We start from the raw sequence: 20,926 nt of genomic DNA, 5'->3' as shown, positions 1-20,926 counted from the left end.
TGGATTAGCCTGACCCTTGAAAATGGGTAATGAGTTGTTATGTTGGACCTCTGTACTGAAGGAGCTAGAAGATAAATTAGGTTGAGGAGGTTTCTAGCTTTGTTTTCATATTGCTGATGCGAGTCCCAGATTTTGGGGAATTATTTTTTTTTTTGTTTAGTAGACAAATTAGATGAAGCAGGGCTTCTTTTTACTTCTTCCCTATAAGAAAGGGAGAAAAAAGTGGATGAGTGGAGGGAAAAAAGTTCAGCTTGAATAGGCAACAGAGTTAAGGAGAAGAATCTGGTCTTCTAAACTAAGTAAATTACATGGGACTCATTCTACCCGCTGATTACTACTTAAGAATACTTTTGAAACTTGTACAAATTGGCCATTTGGAAAGTTTTTTGCCCTTTCCTATCTGCACTGAAGAAAACCTTTTCTCTGAGTTCTCTGGTTATTTTTGGCAACCATATTGTTTTCTCCCTACTCTTTCTCTACTTTATGCCAAAGTGGCGGGCTTTTTTCCTGCTTTAGCAAGCAAATACCTGCCATAATTCAAAAAGTTTGTTTTCCTTCCTGTAAAGCTGAATACTTTCATACCTCATGATGAGGAGAGGTGCTGTGTGGGTCTTACTAGCAGGCAAAATAATATTTAGCCAAGTGGCCTGAAGAAGGATCATGCAGTGTGAACTTGGTGTTGTGGCTGTTTTTATTTTCATGTGTGAAACCATGGCAAAAGATTTGCACTGCCCTTGTCACTATCAGAATGTGTATCTGCCAGGGTGTATGTCCTACCACCCCTTTGGAATTGCTTTACTCGAGTGTTCAGAGCTAGTAACGGAGGATTGTAAAACTTGTCTGTTGTAAGTAGCTAGTGTATGGATGCTCTCTTCCAAGCTGGCATACGCTTCCTCCAGGAGGGGCTTGAGATACCTGTCTCTCGTAAGAGTTGAACTGCTGAAGAGCTGTTTATGGCATAGCTGAATTACAACTTCGAACAGGAGTGAACAGCTAGTGCTGTGTCCTGCAGCAGCTGATTGTTCAGGTGGGATTAAGTGGTTAGAAAGAGGAGTGCATCCTTGCCTAGTATGGTGTTTAATTGCAAATTAGCAATTTTTGATTTCCTATGTCAGAACACCTGATGGAGTAGGAGGATCAACACAAGAAACAGGGTTCTTGTACTGTCTTTTAGGTTTTATTTTTGTGACCTTTTGGGATTCCCTCTCAATCCCCTGTCTTTGTTTTTGTTTGTTTGTTTTGTTATTGTCATTTATTTTTTTTTACCTGTTAACTTTTCTTCAAATTTCTTCATTTTCTTCATTTTTTTCCTCCCTCCTTCTGAATGAAGTCATGATTTTTTTAATAAACTTGAATATTTTGCAGTATTCTCTTTCCACTTGAATTCTAGGCTTTGTGATTTTAATAGATTTATATTATTTTTGGCATAAGCTGTATTATTAAGGGCCAGGTATATTTTACTCTGACAAGTTTATATATCAAAGCCTAAAACAAAACAAAAGACTGAAAGAATGTAGCAGCTTGGCAGCCACTGAGTACATACCCCCAAAGCAATGAAAACTGCTGTTATGGTATCCCGTAGTACTCTGATAGTATTCCATCAAATCTTCTTGGTTTGGGGCTGAGAAACACAAGGCTTTATGAGTAGTTCATGTTCGTTGCTTTTAGAAACTTTATAAAAATAGACAGGTATAATAACAATAAATTCATTATTCTTACAAGGATATCCTGAATTTGACGTGCCAGTATTTGACTTTGAACTGGAGTCTGACTTAGAAATGGAGGTTGTTTTGGAGATAGCCCCTCAGAAGGATTCTCCTATTTATGCTGCGTGAATGCCTGTGTTATATTTAGGCACTGAGAATACTTCTGGGCTGACTGTCCTGTGTTCAGCAGCGTGGGGGGTGGCTGGGGAAGATACGAGCTGTGCTTTCTTTCACAAGAGTAGAATCATAGATTTGTAGAATCGCTTGTGTCAGAAGGGACCCTGGAGATTGTGCTGGAAGGGAACCTAGAGATCATCTAGCTCCAGTTTGAGTACTTTGGACTCTTCCCAATGATCTTATTCCCCCTGAAAAGGATTCACAGCTGAGCCTCTGAGTCTCTTACAGCCCCACTGTGGGCTGAGGGGCTGTGCCATGCCTGGCTGTGGCCTGGCCACCTTTAGAAGAAAGGGAGCATGGTGGTGCTGTCCTGGTAGGGCTGGGCTCCCTCACAAGGCCCAGTAAAGGATGGCAGTGTTGGTTCTTCATAGTGTCTGCTATGTGGTGGACTTGACTTCTCGTCCACCCTTCCTCTCCCCCGCCTTAAGTAGATCCAGTGTGAACCCAGAGCACTGATGGCCTTGAGTCAGATTTCGTATTTTCATTGCAGTCGGTTGATGTCAAGTGGGAAGAGCAGAGCTGGAGCTGTCTCTGAGCTGAATCACACTGCATGGGGATTGCCAACGATTTGCAGGAGTTTCTCATTCCTTGCTCTGCATGGTCTTGGTAGTGGCTTTATCTGTCACTTCACCCCTGGCATCAGCTCGCTGAATAATTGCCCTGTGGTCCTTAGTAACTCTTTCAAAAGCACAGCTAATCATTTGATAAAAATAAAACTAAGTTTAAGGAGGGGGGTGGGGAGGGCACAGACCACTTACGCCTTGGCAAATTGATCTCAGAGCCTTGTCACGGCAAACAGAAATGATAAACTTCAGCAGCCATCAGAAGCACGGGTGGAATCCCAGCTCGCAGACATGTGGTGGGGAGCACTTCTGTCTCCCTTCCCAACCGTGGTAAGCTGCAGAGGAATGTGAGTGTCAGGCTTCAAGTGAAAGAAATGAGATGCTTCCAACTCGCTAACCAGAGACAGAATTACAGGAAGGGACATATGACATGGGCTTTCTTTGCTTGTTTTGGTTTTGTTCCTTGTTTTTTCTCTTGCTTCTCCTGGAGCTCCAGTTAATACCCAGTGTAAATGACAGGGATACTTTGTCTCCGTGAGCTTATACAAGCCTGAAAACAGGATAAGTACAGAGAGCTTGTTAAACCACTTTTTCTTCATCTCCACCTCCTTCTTATAACTGGTACTTAGTTATAAGAAAAGTAAAATTGTGTACTGATGTTGTATTTTTCTTTACTTGGATTCAGTAGCACTTCAAAGACCACTACAATGTATCAAAGACCTATTTGTGCCACTGTGATATGCATGTACAGCAAGTACACCTACCTGTGTTCATGGAGAAGATATTCTGACTTTGTGGAAGTTGTGTGTTTTTTTGTTTTTTTGTTTTTTTTTTTTTCTGTGCAAATTCCTTTCATATATTGTGCAGCTTAAATTTGGAGTAACTTTCCTATTTTTTATATGAGAGCTGAGAGCCAAGCTAACTTCTGTTTAAATCTGAATTGTTTGAAAAGAGCAGTAAAATAAGATGATATTAGTTGTTAATTTTTGTGTCCCTCTCTACTTTTATATATAAAGTCTATTTTGTGAGCTTAGGAAGGTCACGAATTTACAAGTCAGTTTTGGCCCTATCTTGCTCCAGTCATATGTTAGAATGCTAATACGAAAATGGATTAACCAGAGCAAGGAATAAAGCTGTTGCACTTTTAAAGAAGAATTTCTTTCCAACTCATGACCCAGTAAAAGTTTCTGCAAAACACTTTTCCCCTCTGAACTGTTCCAAAGCAACTACCTTCTTTAATAGGGTCAGTTAATAAGAATTAGGCTTTAATCTCATTAAGAGCTGATAACTTTATTTTGAATTATATTTGAGGTTATCATCATATGCAAAGGGCAAATAGGCCCAGACGGACTTACGGGGAAGGGTGATAAAGCATTTATTGAAGCAGTGTTATAAAACATGAGAAAGGATGATGTGCCACAGGTTTTAGAACTTATTTCAGCGGTTTTGTATATCAAGCTGCAACTTGGATTTTATCCTGCAAAAATAATAATAACAAAATAATTTTACTAGCCTTCTGTACAAAGCTATTTTTGTTAATGAGAATTAATGATGAATAATATGTTACAGGAAATAAACTAAACTTATCTATTATAATACTTTATAATTAAAGAAGAAGATAACACTTCTTTATGGGATTACACAACTATATGGGATTACAGTTTGTACAATTCCTTCTGCTGTACATGCAGTTAGCAGCGCTTACTGAAATGCTGTGGAACCTATCTCCCAAGGTTCATTGAAAGCTTTTGCAAAATGTACTAGTGGTGAAGGGTTCACGTTGATAGGCCTGTGTGGTACTTGAAGCATATGAGTTTCACTGTTTAAAATTGTTAGGAAAAAAGCACGGCATCTGTTGTTAGTAATATCTCAGTTCCTATGGGCCATCCAACTCTGTGGTACCCAGGTAATTTTTTTCAAATACTGTTTATCAACGTGATGTGCAGAAGAGATGAAGGAAAACCATAGCGGGCTGCTCACAGAGAGAGGTCCCTTTGAAGCCTTGTAATTCTGAGATGCTGGTCAGAGAAGTCAGCTGCTTCAAAGAAAGCCCCCATTTTGGCCATAAATCCTACTCATAAGTATTTTGACTGTTTTAGGCCAGTGTTTAAGCCCACACAGTGGGCACTGGAAAATAATCCTTTAATACAGAAAGAAAAGTACAATTAGCTCATATCCGGCAGCTATTCTGTATTTCAGATGAGGTGTTTTTCTGTTTTGCTGTTGAAACAAGTGCAGTTATTCATAGGCCCTGGCTGCGTGATTTACATCAGGGCCTGTATTCAGCAAAGATAACAGATTTACTTTCTTCATGCATGTGCCCACAATATAATCCTTCTTTGATAAAACTTGAAGGCATTTTTTCAGCATTTTGTAGCAGTGATTTTTTTAATATATTGAGTAGCAGAGATGCTTTTTTCCATGCAAGTTCAAAAGTTCATGTTGTGATCTGACATCAAATACCTTCTTATGTAACTAAATGTGCACGCTTGCGGGTTAGGATGTGCAATGTGCATGATTTTTTTTTATCATTATTTTTCTTCTCCCTCTCCTCCTGCCCCCCATCAGATCTGACTCTGGTTGCTTACCTGTAGCCACACTTCCCCCCTCACATCATTCTGGTTCATTACCTAATATCTGAATGGGATTCATTTATGGGAGGCTCTCCCATAAAGTAGACCATTGCTATGAACTTCAAGAAACTGGTAAAAGCTTTACTCGTACTGTAAGCCTGCAGGTATGGGTCTTGCTTCATTCGATGTCAGAGCCTGGTTACTGGCATCAGTGAGGAGAGCACTGGGTCTCAGTCCCTGAAGGGAGAGGGCAGATTTGTGGTTTGGAGGGGCCACTACACCGTTTACATTTGATTTGTTGCAAGTTGAATGTTTCTTGCTGGTCTTAACCCTCTTCCCCAGTTGTACATGCGATTCTTCAGGTTCATGCCTGTACTTCAGTCCTGGTACTGGGAGCAGAGAGCCCTGAACTAATCCCACAGCACAAGTTGCTGGGGACAGTGGTTCAGAGAGGGCTGGCAGCACCTGAAGCCTGCCTGGGTCCGGAGCCAGCCCCGTTGCATTCGGGAGCGCTGTGCCAGAGGTAAGGCCACGTCCTGCAGGGTCTCAGCAGAGTGCAGCACTGTGTGAGTGCAGCCAGACAGCTGCTGGGCTCATCTGCATCACGGGACCCTTGTGGGCTCGCAGGTGTTGTGACTGTTCTGCTGCCTAGCCTTGAAGTGCTCTGCTGCAGTCCCCTAGCAAAATTCTGGTACAGAAATTAGACTGAAGCCAGCTCTTGAAAGTAGCTATTTTTTTTATCTAGCATTCATCAAAGCAGGATAGGTGATGTCTGAAGTTGTGTGGTTTTTTTTTTTTTTTTTTTCCCTTAATATTTCTAACAAACTTTTTATTGCATTGTTTGAAATTATAGAACTGACACCAGTGTGTAGTAGTGCACATTTAATTAGTGTGAATGTACGAGTGTGTACAACTTCACTCCACACCCAATTCAGTTACTTACCTCTACTGGAATTGCCACTTCTGCTCATCATGTTACCATGTATTTAGAACTTTTATTTGCGGTTTTACTCGTGTCTTTGTATCATGAAAGAATAATGAAAACACTAAGAAAATTTCCTGTTTTTTGTTAGGCATATCTTTTGCTGTTTTTATGTTTTTGCATGCCTATCAATCGCATTTAGCAGGAAATGTAATCTCTTATAATCACTGTAGCTTTAGTCAGCCTGAAAGAGTTGAAACCCATCGTAAAGGTGACTGTGAAAGAAAAAATGAATGGTGCCTGTAAATGTTGCTGTAAAATACAAACAAAAAGCGAATAATCTTCTCAGAAGTTTTAAGTCAGTTGAAAATAATTTATTCTAAATAGTTGAATTTGCTAGCAGTTAGCTTTTGCTTAACAGTTAGCTTTTCCTGATCTTTGAACCCCAGGTCCTTCTCTGCAGGGTTGCTCTCTGTGAGTTCTTCTCCCAGTCTCTGCTCCTGTCTGGGATTGCCCTGACCCAGGTGCAGCACCGTGCACTTGGCCTAGTGGAACCTCATTATGCTCACATGGGCTTACTTCTCAAGCTTGTCCAGGTCCCTCTGGATTGTGTCCCTTCCTTCTGGTGTATCAACTGCACCACTCAGCTTGGTGTCATCTGCAAACGTGTTGAGGGTGTGCTCAATCCCACTGTCTTTGTCATTGATAAAGATATTCAATATCACCAGTCCCAGGAGAAACCCCTGAGGAACACCACTCGTCACCTGCCTCCACTTGGAGCCATTGACCATCACTCTTTGGGTGCAACCTTCAAGCCATGGTCTACCCATCAAATCCATCTCTCTCCAATTTGGAGACCAGGATGTCATGTGGGACCATGTCAAAGGCCTTGCAGAAGTCCAGGTAGATAACATCGGTTGGTCTTCCCTTGTCAAGTGATGTAGTCACACCATCATAGAAAGCCACGAGGTTGGTCAGGCACGATTTGCCCTTGGCGAAACCATGCTGGCTGTCTCGGATCACCTTGGCTTGCATGTGCCTTGACATTGCTTTCAGGGGGATCTTTTCCATGATCTTGCCGGGCACAGAGGTGAGGCTTACTTCTCTGTAGTTCCCTGGGTCCTCCTTTCTCCTTATTAAAAATAGGAGTGTTCCATCCAGACTTTGTAATCTTGACTATATTCTTACAGGCATTCAGTTCCAGAGTGAGTTGCTTTGTTTTGGAAAAAAATAAAAATAAAAGTAGGTGCGTTTTGAGTCAACTTGCTATTCCAGGTAAAGTAACTTTGATTCTAGCACAGCTCTGTCATACAGGGAAGACTGGCCATCTAGTCTGGCTGTTTCCCTGCCTACTGGCACCTGAAGCTTTCCTTGGGCTGTGATTTCACAAACTGCCTGGCTGATCTTGCTCTTGTTCTTCCTTCTCTGAGCAGTGTGGTGCTGCTCTCTTCCCTGTGCCAGGTGGGCTGCTCATGGTGGACTCAGCCATGAGGAGCCAAATATGATCCTATTCTTTTAGCAAGTTGGGGAGTTGAAGTGGCTCAACCAGGAGAAGGTCCCAGCAGACTTCCAGAGTTGGCAGCAGACCAGCTGTGGCTGTTTGCTCTGAAATTAGGGAGGGGAAAAAATGAGAGGAAAAAAAAAAAAAAGGATCAGCATTTTCCTCCCTCCCATTCCTGGCAGTGGTGAGCTCTTAGGTGAGACTACCTCCCGTACAAAACTGCAGCCTTGGACAGGTGCCATCAAGGCACCAATCATTCCTGGCTGCTTCTAATTTGAGGTCTTGCAACAACATAGGTGAGGTGCGAGAAGGTTGCGAGTGGTTAACTGCTGTACCCTGCGGAGCTGCACCCTGCCGCCACAGAGCTCGGCCGCGGAGCTGCGGCAAGTGCCTGGCACAGGCAGCCTGGGGAGAAAAAGCTGCTGGGGCTGGTGGTGTGTGCATGCTTTGGACTTTTTTGCTCTGTTTAGTGCAGCACAAAGTTCTGCTAGGTGTCCCTGTGAGTGGTAAAAGCTCCAGCTTTGTTATGTTCCTATGGATTAAGGCTGACTACAGTGGCAACCTATGTGCCATTTAGATACTTCATGCAGATCAGCTCCTGTCTTGACTGAGGGCAGTAACTCAGAGTCCTTCATCAATAGTTGCATTAGAAAGACCTGTTTGTTGAAAGCAGTCTGGAGCAATGAGTGAGGAAGTAATGGGCAAGGTGCTAGTGTATGGTTCGGGAAGCTCTCATCACTTCTGTGGTAGACACTGTTGGACACTGACTTAGTGCCCTCCTCAAAAATACTTGGTACTTGTGCACCTTGACAGAAAAGAGTAATTATGTGTCTGCCTACTGGGCTTTGATGTCCCCAGACTCCAGAGAGCTGCTCTGTGGGTGCATAAGAAAGGTGTTCTTACACCAAAAGAGTTGGTATAGAAGGGGGGAAGGATGGGATAACAAAAAACGTCTAAGCATCTAATAACATTTATGTAGGTATTTCAACAAAAGAGAAGAAAGAAAGGGTAGAATTTTGACTAGTCAAAATTGGAATTACTCTTTTGACTTGAACTACAGTTAAGCTGCTCAAGACAGTATATTTGTACCATGGAAAGTAGAATCTGACCCAAATGGGATACAGTAGAAACATATGACAACTTTGATATAAAAATATCTGTTACAGCAAAGATGGATCTCATGGAAAACTGGGAAGGGAAGCCTGTGATGAAGTTGTGGAAGTAGAAATGCCGAGATGATCTTTTTGTTACTGTGTATTGGTACCTGGTGATGAACAGTGATATTAACAGCAGCTATGGTCTTCTGCTTTGAATGTCCTGAGTATTCCTTGGCTTTTCTTCATGCACATAAGCAGGGGATTACTCGATGCCTAGAGGCTTCGAAAGTTTTGTGTAAGATAAGATACTCATGCAGATGCTTAAAAAAGGGAGTTTAAAAAAAAAAAAAAAAGGAATGAAAGTGTAATTTGACTCTCTTCTAGAATGTAAAGGTGAGAATGTTATCGGTTTTACTACTTGGATTATGGTAATACTTAAATCTCCCCAAGAATTTTTAAAGATTTAAATGCCTGGGGATGAGGTCCCTGTTTTGCCAGGAGCTGTATGAATGAGTAGGTGAAAACAGTGGGTTTTCAGCAGAAGGCTTACATTATGTAAGGGTTGAAAACCACTTCCATCAGTCCATGGGTGAATTTGACTCCTGAGGGTTTCTTAGGTTGTATGGGAATGTCACCCGTAACCGTGTGGGATACAGACTCCTTGCTAGCTACAAAAATACTCCGTGCACATTTTACCTGTGTGCTACCCTCCTCACGAAAGCAACCAAGTGAGAGGAGGCTGTTTGACAGGGAGAGGCTTCCTCCCTTGGAGAGAACTCAGTGGAGAGATGGATTGTGCCACATCCCGACTCCCATACGCTGTTATTTTTATTCTTCCCTAAAACCGTAGGCTCGCACCCTCCTTGCAGCGCACACCAAGCCCTGCGGTTTTGTGCCCAGCCCAGGGTTACATAGCTGCGCGAGGTGTGCTGCTGCTCCTGCAGTGCCAGGAATGCTGGAAGGGGGCCAGGCGCTGTTGGTAAATACAGGCTGCAGTTTGACAGTAATTGCTTTCTTCCTGGAGTTTCAGAAATTACATGCAAAAGCCAATGAAGTGAGAGAAAGCATTCTGTTTTAAGTGCATTTTGTATCAGATGCTGTTTTTGTTATTTTCACTCCTTTGAATGTAGTGCCGTAGTAGTATATACAAAGTCTGTAATAGAGGAGCAAGTCACATGCTTGGAAGTGTCCTGCAAGTTATCCTGGCCTTAATTATTTATAAGTCTCTCTTCTCTCCTGGTCTTTAAATAAATTTAAGGAAGAGAGCAAATGCTGTGCAACTGGAGCAGTGCCCTTCATCATGCAAAGGGGCTTCTGCCATATGACCTCTCCCTCTTGAAACATCGAGCAGCTTCCCTTTGTCCCTTCAAAACTTTTAAAAACTAGTAGTAAGAAACTTCAGCCAGCCCCAGCTGTCTTTAGGAGAGCGAAGGATTTTTTTTTTTTGTACTTCTGGTTTCTTTCATTTTTAGGTTTGGAGAAGGTATAAAATTCAGTTACTTGCTTTTTGTGTACTGATGGCTTATCTGATTTAATTGTAATGTCTTGTAAAAGGGGAAAAAAAACCTACGTTCCACAGCCATTAACTTTATCCATAGGGCTTTTTCAAGCAAACAGTATAGGAAATAGGATTTCAAAGTCTGATAGCAAATGGGTTGGCTTGTTGTTCAGTTTTTCCTTGATTTGCTGAAACAATGTTAATATTTACCAAGAACCAGCTAAGATATGGTGCCTCTTCATCTTTGTGCTGAAGAAACTGCATTTAGGATAGGTGCTTTTTAGAAAAGATGTTTTGATTTTCACAGTTCATACATGATGCTTGTCATCAGGCTGTTTCAGAAGAAGTATTTTATAGGGTGGAGTTTTCTTCTCAAACGTGTAAGCATGGAAATGAGCTAAAGGCTTACATGCAGTCAGAGCTCTCTGTTGGCCACTCCTGCCTCTGAAAATTACCTTGTGTGTGCAGTCCTGAGTGCACCCACACACCTGGCTGGCCTCCGTGGATATACCATGGGCAGGAGCAGGCCATGCATTGCAGGCATGCAGGCCATGCAGTCACAGGATCACCAAATGGCTGAGGCTGGCAGGGACCTCTGAAGATCACCCAGTCCAGCTCGCCTGCTGAGCAGGATCACCTAGAGAACACATGGCACAGGATGGCATCCAGGTGGGTTTTGGATATCTCCAGAGGGCGCTCCACAATGTCTCTGGGGAACTTGTCCCAGCACTCTGTCACCTCACAGCAAAGAAGTGCCCCTTCATATTCAGCCGGAACCTCCTGTGCTTCAGTTTGTGCCTGTTGCCTCTCGTCCTGTTGCTGGGCACAACTGAAAAGAAACCGGCTCCATCCTCTTGACACCCTCCCCTCAGATATTTGTACACATTTGTGAGGTCTCCCCTCAGTCTTCTCTTTTCCAGGCAAAGCAGGCGTGGTTCTCTCAGCCTGTCCTTGTATGACAAGTGTTCCAGTCCTCTAATCTTCAGTCCTCAGGGACCCAGTTGGGTACCAGAGCGCTGCCTGCCACCAAAAGATAAGATTTTTAGCAGGGGCCATACATTCACTGGATGTGTCAGGGCTAGGCACAGATTCTCTATGGTGCCTGGAAACTTGGCCGCAGTAGGGATGATTATTTTTCATTGAAAAGGCGTGTTTGTCTGCATTCTGCATTTTGAAGAGTGGTGGGTGTTTGCTAACTTAATTTAACCTTAACATTTAACTTCCTGGCAAGTTTTTGGGAGAAGAACTCTACTTGTGGAAAAATTCAGCACTCTGGTAGACCACAACCCTTCTGTTTCCAGTCATCTTCTTTTTCTGTCATCTGCAGCAAGTAAAAATTGATAGTCCTGATGCTTTTTAGATTATGCAACCATAATGAGGCAAAAATACCCCGTTTCCTTTAGGAATCTGTAAATGACCAGGACCTATAAAATGTAAGTTTTTTTTTTTTATTTAGAAAACTTGACAGAGACTTTGAAAGTGTCGGCTTAACAGAAAACCAAAACATAAAGTTGGTCCAACATCCAGAAGGTGTGTAAATAGAAAAGTTAGGCATGCGCATTGCATTGAGAATTAATGGTTATTACAAGCTGGGCCAACTGGAGACAGTTAAGGCTGTCTCAGCCTTGCCATCCGAAGTGTGACATTTCATATGAAGGAGCTGTCATCAGGCTTTCATGTACGTGCAGGTGAAATGAAAATGTAACCCAAACTGTGTTACACAAAATGCATCCATTAACCCATTTCTGTTTCTACATTTTTAGAAAGTGGTGGTGGCAGATCGCCCTCGATAGACTTGAGAAAAAATTGTTACTTTACTAGTTCTTGAAAAGTGGAGGAAATACTGTTCTTGATTACCTAAGCAAATTGGGTGATACAATTTACAGAAATTTGTTTGCAATCCATGTTAACATTTCCATTCCATGAGAACTGGTGGCTGTATTCTGGAATAGTATGTCTGTACGCAAGTGTTCTGCAATGGCTGACCAACAATAGTTGGATTATTCAATTTTTCTGGTAAACAAGGCAAATAAGGCAAATGATTTTGGCAAACAAGCCAATTTTTCTACTAACATTAATTTCACCTCTAGGCTACTGTTATCTATGCGATTACTGTACAGGGGATGGTTCATGTTCTGTAAGGAAATGTGTGCAACTTACACTGATGCAAGATAAGTTTTTTTTGTTTGTTTTGTTTTGTTTTGTTTTGTTTTTTTAATTGAATTGGCTAGCTAAAACTCTTTATGTGTCCCACTTAAAATAATCTGCAAAGCCAGAGACTGAACAAGAATACTGTTCTTGATAAGCCACAGTCCTCCACACCCTTCATTCTTTGTAATTTCCTTCCATTCTTCCCACTTTTCAAGTTTCTATTCTAGTTTGGGGTAGGTTGATAAGAAAAATAATTGCCAAATAGCCAAGGGTTAAAGCATTAGCCTGGCCTGTGTGTTGATGCATAGATCTTCTGCGTTCTCCTGAGCGATCTTGAACAAGCTGGCTGATGTTTGTTTCAATTCCTCTTCTGTGAATCACAGATAATATGTCCCTGCCTCATCAGATTGTTGTAAGGATGTATTAATTTGTGTTTGGTGGCTTCTGATATTACAGTGATGCAAGGTATGCATGCAATCGTGAAAATATTAAATTATGTCTGTACTCACAAAAGTCAGAAACAAGAGATTATAAAGTGCAGCAGCGAGTTTGATAGGTTCGTTTGCACTTCAGTCAAATAGTAAATGGCCCTTCTGAATCTGTAGGCTTTTCTATCCTCAAGCCAGTAGATTACCAGGGTACTCACACACCTCAGCAGTGAGGAGTTGCCTGTGTTTTTCTATCCGTGGTTTTGGTTTGGTTTATCTTGCCCTCTCTCTCTCAAAAATGCCAAGATGTACTGACTTTGGAATATATACTTAATCAAACGTGTGATGGTTACGTTTCTAGTATAGTGATAATCACTGCAGTCAGTTGGGCTGCTTCTAATAATCTCCAGAGCAACTGCATTCGGTAAACCCTGATTCATGCGGTTCTGTGCCAGATGCTGCATGTGGGCAGCGTGCTATCTGTTCGAAATGTCATGGTAGCTAAATGCTGCACGCTCTGCTGGCAGTGCTTCCTGTCATGTCCCTTCAGAAATGGGAGCTAGCTTTTGTTTTTGCTATTATTTGTTAGGAGAAATGGACTTTTAAATGCCACTGTTACTGTTCCTCCATCTCTCTCTCCAGAATATTGAAACAAAACCAGGAAGGCTTGGTAGCAAGTGAATTCTGTTTTCCATTTCATTCGTGCCTGCATGTGGAAAGTGACACTGTAAAGGTGGTTATGCCTGTGCAAAGGCTTTATTTTGGTTCAGCTTGAACTTGATCCAATATAAAAAGTTAAAAAAAAAAAAAAAAAAAAAAGTGGATCTCGCAGATGAGGATCATAGGTTATTAGATGTCCTTATTCTTCACCTTTAGTTCTTATGTCTATTTTGTATTTTGGTTTAATGTTTGCATGTGTCCCCGATAAATTTCAGGAGTAGTAATTAGAAACAATTTCTAGAATGTGTTCTCTTCCTCCCACTCAGTTTTATCCTCGCCTCTGACAGCTGTTATTGCAGTTACTCATTCCACCTGAAATGGTGAAATGCAGAACTGCTTTGGAGATGGAAGTGAGCAAAATGTCAGGAATTGCCTCAGAGGAGCCCTCCCTGTGATGTCTGGGATGCTTCTTGCCTTTCACATGCATACCTAGGTTTGATTTTCAGAGGTGCTGAGCACCCGCATTTCCTGCTGACTGCAGCCAGCCTTTCTTCTTTCAAACTCGCACCTCTTTTAAATGCTTCTTCCCCTCAGTTTCTTAAGCTAGCTTTCAAAGCTGGCCTGGGGGTACCAAAAACTTAACTTAAAGATTATGTTATAGACCCCTGTGGTGGGGGAATGGTGGGAGAGTTAGCACCTCTGGGTATGTGCCCTGTAGAGTTGCTCTTTGTGTCGAGCTTCTTGTAGAATGACTTTGCAATTAAATTCATGCTTTAAATTCAGTGTCAAAGTAGAAGTTTTGAAAAGATTTGTCGTATAATGTGGCTTTTTGGGGGAGATGTAGTGAGTGCCTGGCAATCTGGTGTGTGGAGGTGTTTGTTTTATGAGCTTGAATGTTGCTGTTTTCCTTTAATCTTTTTTTTTTTTTTTTTTTTTTTTTTTTTTTCTGTTCCGCTGAAATTTAGGAACCTCTTATTTCACACTTAACTCTACTTATCTGTATGTGTTTTGCAGGAATCCTGTGGAGCCCGCCCTGGGAATGGGCATCCACCTCCACTTCTGGAGGAGAGTAACGCCAATTGAAGAAGCCTTCAAGGCGAGCCAACGAGTGTGCTGATACTCTCAGAAGAGCGAAGGGAAGGGACGACCTTCCAGGCCAACAGCCATGCCTTTCGGGCTGAAACTACGACGGACCAGACGCTACAACGTCTTGAGCAAGAACTGCTTTGTGACACGGATCCGTCTGCTGGACAACAATGTCATCGAGTGCACCCTCTCTGTGGAGAGCACGGGGCAGGAGTGCTTGGAAGCTGTTGCTCAGAGGCTGGAATTACGTGAGGTAAGAGTAACCCAGGAAAGACCATCTGTCACTTTATAATTTGATGCATTTTTAGCTCAGGCAGTCTGTTCATTTGAATTGTGTTATTCATATTGCTGGCCAGATATGATCAACAGCTGCAGCTTGGACAAGCGTTTTCTGGTTGCATGAAGACTGGAGATAGAACAATACCCAGGGTTTCATGCTGTTGCTCTTTCACTGTGCTTTGAGAGCTTTTTGTATTATTAAAATGAATTTTCTTTTCTTAGTAAAGGATGGGTCTTGCTTTCTGAATTGGGATGCTAGTGGGCCAAGTTGCAGTCATGTTTATTTGAATGTTTACTAATTTCATTGACACTGTTGAACTATGCCAGTAGGAAGGAGATCGCTGGCATTTAAATAGCCACCTTGACATAAGTATATTCTTGTTACTAATGTACTGAAACAGGCAGTAGTTGTGTTATAAGCCAGAGCAACTAGTAACAGTTTGAGCATGTTTTTTTTCTTCCTTTTGTTTAACTGAAATATTTGGCATCTGAAGCACCAAGAGTCTTCTTTTACATTCCCAATATTTCTGAAAAAGTTAAGAAACACAGACTTTTCTTATTAAAGACTGAAATCTTTTATTTTCTTGCTGTAGAGTTCAGTGTTTAACTCTTGAGCCCTTTCTAGAGGGGCTCAAGCTCTCTCCAGTAAGTGGCACAAATGAACAGTCTTTTACCTTCTGTGGACTCATTGTGTGTATCCTGCATGCTTCTAGGCTTTTGCAAACCACAAATTGAAAACCGTTGCCTGGGAATTGCTGTATATTGTCTGGCTGTCCTGATGGATGCTTTCTATAAGGACAGCTGGGAACTCTGTTAATCTTGCAGTGTCTTATATTTGTTCATATAGGGCCTTTTGTAGTGGTGGCAACTGGAAGGTAGAATACAAATAGCTAGTACAGATGAAAAATAATCACTCATTTTAGTATATCAGAAATGATAAAGAATGAGAGAGTAATTTTACTGTGTGTATCTGCAAAAAAGGCAGAGCAATGTGCAGGCGGGAATAGGGCAGAATCAGAATATTGTGTTTACTAAAATCCTCTTCTGAAAATAAATAGAAATATTTTTACTACCCCAATCTTCTAGGTGTGAAGAGTTCCTAGTAACTATAAATGTTTTTTTTTTTTTTTTTTTTTCCTGTTGGTTGTACTTTAAGCCTCCTTACAGAGGCTAGGTCTTTCCCTCTTCTTCCATTGCAGAAAGGAGTGAAATGAATGAGGTGATTCTCCTCATATTCCTTATGGGTTTTTCTAGTTGGCACAGCAGAGATGTGGGGCCTAATGATGCTTTTGATGCAGGTCCACCTGCATTTGCAAACAATAGTTCTGTCAGTGGGTTAACATTTTTCTTCACAAAGCATTTCATGATTTCAGAACATGTTTTGTTCCAAAGGGGAACAAAGCCTGAAGTTTCAAAATTTTCCAGAGAAAGAGATCAGACAGTGGAGTAGCAAAGGAAGTTGTTTTGGTCAGTATTAAATTTCATGGGGGCTTTGTATTGCTTTGGTGTTTTCTTTCATTTTCAAAATTGTTTGGGTCACGTAAAAAGAAATGTCAGCACAAAAAGTTTGTGTTCCAAGATGAAAAAATATTTTAACAACGCAGGAGAGAATGCTTTGATGTTGTTGGAACATTTTCCCCTTCTTTCATCACCCTCCGCGCTTTTTTTCCAAACAGAATTTTGGCAACATTGAACCAATTTTGTTAAGTTCAAATTTCAGCAGCGCAGCATATTTTAACAGATCTTTTATTATTATTATTATTATTATTTCCCTTCTCTTATGATTGATTCTGGCAGTATCTACTGCTTCTTTAAATGTTTTGGAGCGAAGAGAATTACCTACCTCTTCAACCCTGAGACGGTCTCCCTGCAACCTCTCTGCTCATCACATAAGAAATAGTTGGAGCTGGCAAGCTCGGAGATGCCTATTACTCTATGCTGTCCTTTCTCTCTGACCCTAAATTCAATTCTTACTCTGACCTTCTAGTCTTCCTAGCATGGTTTGTGGGGAGAGAAGGCTAACGTGATCATTCGGTGACTGTTCATGACCCTCTCTAAGCCTTCCATAATTTTACAATTCACTACCAAGTAAATTTCAGAGAAAAGGTCAAAGGTGTTTTCACAAAGTTTACGCTTTAGATTTCTGCTACTAGGTAACTGGCTAGAGGAGAGAGACCTGTGTACCGGTGTAGGTGGTCGAGGTATGAGTGTACTGGTCGAGGAGGAAAAACAGCTTTGCAAGAATCCATGTTGGAAAGAGACTCTATGAATTCCCTAAATGCAGCAAAAAACTTTTATGGCATATGAGTAAGGCAGAAACCAAGTTTCATTAAATCCCATGCTTATAAAACTGTTAAAATCCTGTTTGTTTCCTCCATGCAGCCTCAGGTAAAAATGTCTGTTCTCTTAAAAAATAACCAATTTTTGTTGGATGCTTTCATTTGCTCTTATATTGAAATAAATCCCAGGTGTATCCCAATTTTTCCCTTTGTGGTAGGAATGTATACATTTCACTTGAGCTGATTTCTTAGAAATAAAACAAACAAAAAAAAAAGCTGTTTGAAGCCCCTGCCAAAAAGCAAAACTGTTTGAGATGACTGTATGTATTGTTGTGAAGGACTGTCAATCATTACACCACACAACTGAAAAACAGTATCTAATGGATTATGCATATTTCTATTTGATCTCTGGGGAATGCAGCTCCCTCCCTGACTGAGTCAGGGTTCAAGAATAGGTCAGTAGAAAGTGTAGCTGTGTAACTCCTGTAAGATCTGGTTTTATCCTTTTTCAGCAAAGCTTTTGACAAAGCATCAGGTCTAGTAGCTGAACAGTTACCAGTTCCAATGAAATGAGCTCTTAGGCGAACATAATGTAAAAATGAGAAAAGGAGGAGGGGAGAGAAAGGGGAAGAGAGGACACATCCTCTTAGAGTCTTGTATGTGTGTGCACAGATTATAATTTTTTTTTAATCTAATGACATTTTTCTCTTTGAGTGAAACTGAGTGAACTTGCTTAAAATAAGCTGTACAAATCTGTTGTGGGACTTTGTTTCTCCGTTCTGTTCTTTGTTTGCTTTATAAAATAAGTTTAAATAGCTTAGCATGGTCTGATGTGCTTTAAGGGTTGGTCTGTGTTTTTTTATTTTATTTTATTTTATTTTGGATAGGGAATGGGATGGGCAAAGACAGCTGGCCAAGAAGGTCCCTTCTAGCCAAATTTACCCTTGGATGCTGAATCCCACAGTGGTAGTTCCAGCAGTGCAGTGTTGTAAAACCCAGCCACAGCAATAGGATGTAAGGCTGAGCACTGACTACTTCCCAGGGCTCACCATTTGCTGCTGTTCTGGCCTTTTTTCCTTTTTCTTCCCCCTGGAAGATCCCCTGTCCTCGGTGGGCAGCCCGTGTCGGGCTGCTGGCTTGCCTCAAAGTTTGGCTTGGTCAAACTTGTCTCGACAGCGAAGCTGGGGCTGAGCTGAGGCAGCGCTTGCAGGAGAGGCCTTCTAGGAACAGTTGGCTGCCGTAAATGGTGCCTTCCCTCTGAGCGAGCGCCCCGGGACAGCGGAGTTTAATGCTTTTTGCCTGGAGGAGCTGGAACTCTGCCTCTTCCTCGAGGATAAATATTTAGTTGGCTGCTTAACCAGATGCCTTAATAAACACCGAGTCTGTCTTGCTGGATTTTTTTGAGTGAGACTTGCTGGTTTAGTGAGTGTCTGTAGCCTGATGGTGTTGACAATCCTGCTGGTTTTGCCTGGCAAAAAGGCAAGTGTGGACTCAGGCAAAGAGGCAAGTCCTCCGGACTTAGGAGCACGGCTAGCACCAAGTACAAAATGATTGCGTTGTCTCCTGAACTGACAGATACCTTTTTTTTGTTTGTTTTGTTTATTTTCCCTTTTTAAGCCCTTTAAGCACCGTTTTTACTGTCCAGTTTTCTGACTTGCTGAATTTCAAAGATCACCTTTTCACTTGGTGCCATTTGGGTGCACAGGTTCTCTGGTTCAAACCACATCTCCTGCACTAGCATGAGCCGGGTCTCCTTGTACCATGGATGAAGTGGTTGGTGCCTGGTAGGTGGGAAAAATTCTAAAACCTTAAGAGAAAATTCACACAAACTCTTCTTGCAGGTTTCTTCTTGCATTTGAAGATTAGGCAGGCCAAAAACACTAGCAACTGAAGCTCTTTGTGCACAAAGTGGATGAGTGCGTGTATATTCTGTGTTACAGAAAGCTTACCATCGGGGGTATCACCAGAGTCCCTGGCTAGGAGAAGAAGGTTTTCCAGAAGTGAAGGCATCATTTATTTCCTGAGCCACTTTGCTGATTTTGCCTCCTACAGCAGCCCGTGTTGCTTCAGAGTCTCACAGGAGTGGGTGTTGATATTTATTCCATGAAAACTGGAATGGAGTTGGTGGTTTACATGGAAGGACAAACAGACCAGCTTCTGGAATCAACCTTGTTTTCAATCAACTGCTTCTAGATGAAAAAGTTCCAATGTTTTTATTATCCTCTCAACTCATCTGTGGGTTGTTTGTGCTGTAAAAATGTGTTGTGGGTTGGAGTGTGTGGCAGGCAGCACATGACTGAGGCCATCTGCAATATCATGTGGCTGGTCACAGCACACTGGACTTGAAGGTCCAGCTATTTCCAGTCCCATGTTCCTCTGGTTGTGTTCAGGAACTGCTGATGTCCCTTGGGTAGAGGGGTCTCTTCAGGCGTTTGCAGTACTGGTTGTAGAAGTCCTTCTACACAGCAAGCGGTTCAGAAATGCTAACATTCTCAAAAATAAAATTCCCAGCAACTGGAAGCTGGAATTCAGATAACTGTGTTGTTCATCTCTTCCCAAGTGCATGCATTTGTGACTTGATCTCTGCTCCGCAGTCTATGTTTAATGTAATTGCTTGATCCTCTGCAGGCCGCTTTCCAGGAAAACAGACATCTTTTGGCTGTGTGAAATGCATGCTTGCCGTGGGGCACTCTGCTGCATCTGCTCTGCTCTAGAAGCTTAGATATTGCATTCCCTTCGCTTCATATTGTTTGAAAGTGATTCGGATTTTCTTTTTTTTTTTTTTTTTTTTTTTTTTTTCCTGGATGTGGTATGTTAAGAGCCTTCTACTGTAGCAAATCAGCATTTTTGTAGTTCCCACTGCTCAATGTGGTGGAGACTGCTCATTCAAGCTGTTTAATTGTAATACCCTCAATCCCTTTGAATAATTGTTTTAGACTTCAGACTGCAAGTTGAAGCAGCCGATTCAGTTGCTAAGATGTTTAAAAAGTACTTGACACTGAAAACTGGGGTCCCAGGTAATGTGGCTGTTTACTTTTTAAGGTAATACAGAAGATTTGTGTTCACAGATCTGCACAGTTTCTTGCTGGGGATGAGCTGCCCTGTGCTGATTTTTCAAGAGTTCATATATTAAAGGATTTCCTTTATGAGGTGGTGAAATCTCTGTGTGTTTTTCTGCTCTCACATGAATTCTTTTCCTTTATTGTCTCCACTGTCCATCCCACTTTCATTTTAATCTAATTACTATCACAGTCAGCCGGTCCAAAAGAACTTCTAATCAAGCAATGTCTCCATAGGGAGTAGGCATCTATCAGTGTATTAGTGAATTTTTGTTTTCAGCTTATCCTATGGGAGACGCTGGCTTCTTGATTTATTTATGCCCTGAAATTGATGGTTTCATTGGAGATGCCTTCTCTTCAAAAAGGAACCAGCTTGCTACACTGTACCAAACTAAGATAAAAGAGAAAAGACTAAGCAGCATACAAGGTTTGACATGCTTAATTGGGGGATCAAGTTGAATTAGTTATCTCTTCAGCTATGTGCTAGTCTGGACATTCCCAAACTTGGAATTATGTACATGATGAGACCATAAAGTAAATACACCTGTACTATGATTCACGGTTTTTGCATATGATATTTACATGCTGTCAGCTATTAAAAAAAAAAAAAAAAAAAAGTTAGAGCAATGTTGCCTCTGCTGCTTTGTTTTAACTTTCAAGCAATTACGTTGTTAATACTGCATTAGTTGCCATGTCTTGTATGCGAAGTCATTGTAGATGCAATGATTTTTAGAGAAGTATCCTTTCCCAAGTGAAACAGGCTGGTCATGGGAACTTTTGCAAAGTGTAATGTTGCTGTTTGTCTTTTGACAAGAGATTTTTGAAAGTGAGAACATCTGGGAAATTCAGTTGGAGAAATCTTGATGGTTAATTTCTAGACCAAACTTTTTGAATGGATTAAAAGTAATTTCAAATGAAAACTTTGTAAGACAGGCCTCAAGGCTTTT

General features: G+C 41.5%; 1 protein-coding gene across 1 annotated transcript in view; it reads left to right on the top strand.

The window, feature by feature from the left end:
* Positions 1-20,926, top strand: part of PTPN14 (protein tyrosine phosphatase non-receptor type 14) — a 110,781-nt gene that overhangs the window by 25,349 nt on the left and 64,506 nt on the right. Inside the window, exon 2 of the mRNA XM_032185136.1 lies at positions 14,291-14,615. Coding sequence (XP_032041027.1) covers positions 14,442-14,615 — 174 coding nt within the window. The 5' untranslated portion in view covers positions 14,291-14,441. The remainder of the gene's footprint in view (positions 1-14,290; positions 14,616-20,926) is intronic.

This window comes from Aythya fuligula, chromosome 3 (assembly GCF_009819795.1).
Source record: "Aythya fuligula isolate bAytFul2 chromosome 3, bAytFul2.pri, whole genome shotgun sequence".
Taxonomy (NCBI): domain Eukaryota; kingdom Metazoa; phylum Chordata; class Aves; order Anseriformes; family Anatidae; genus Aythya; species Aythya fuligula.
Note: the sequence above shows the minus strand (reverse complement) of the source record. Positions and strands in the feature narration are given on the sequence as shown.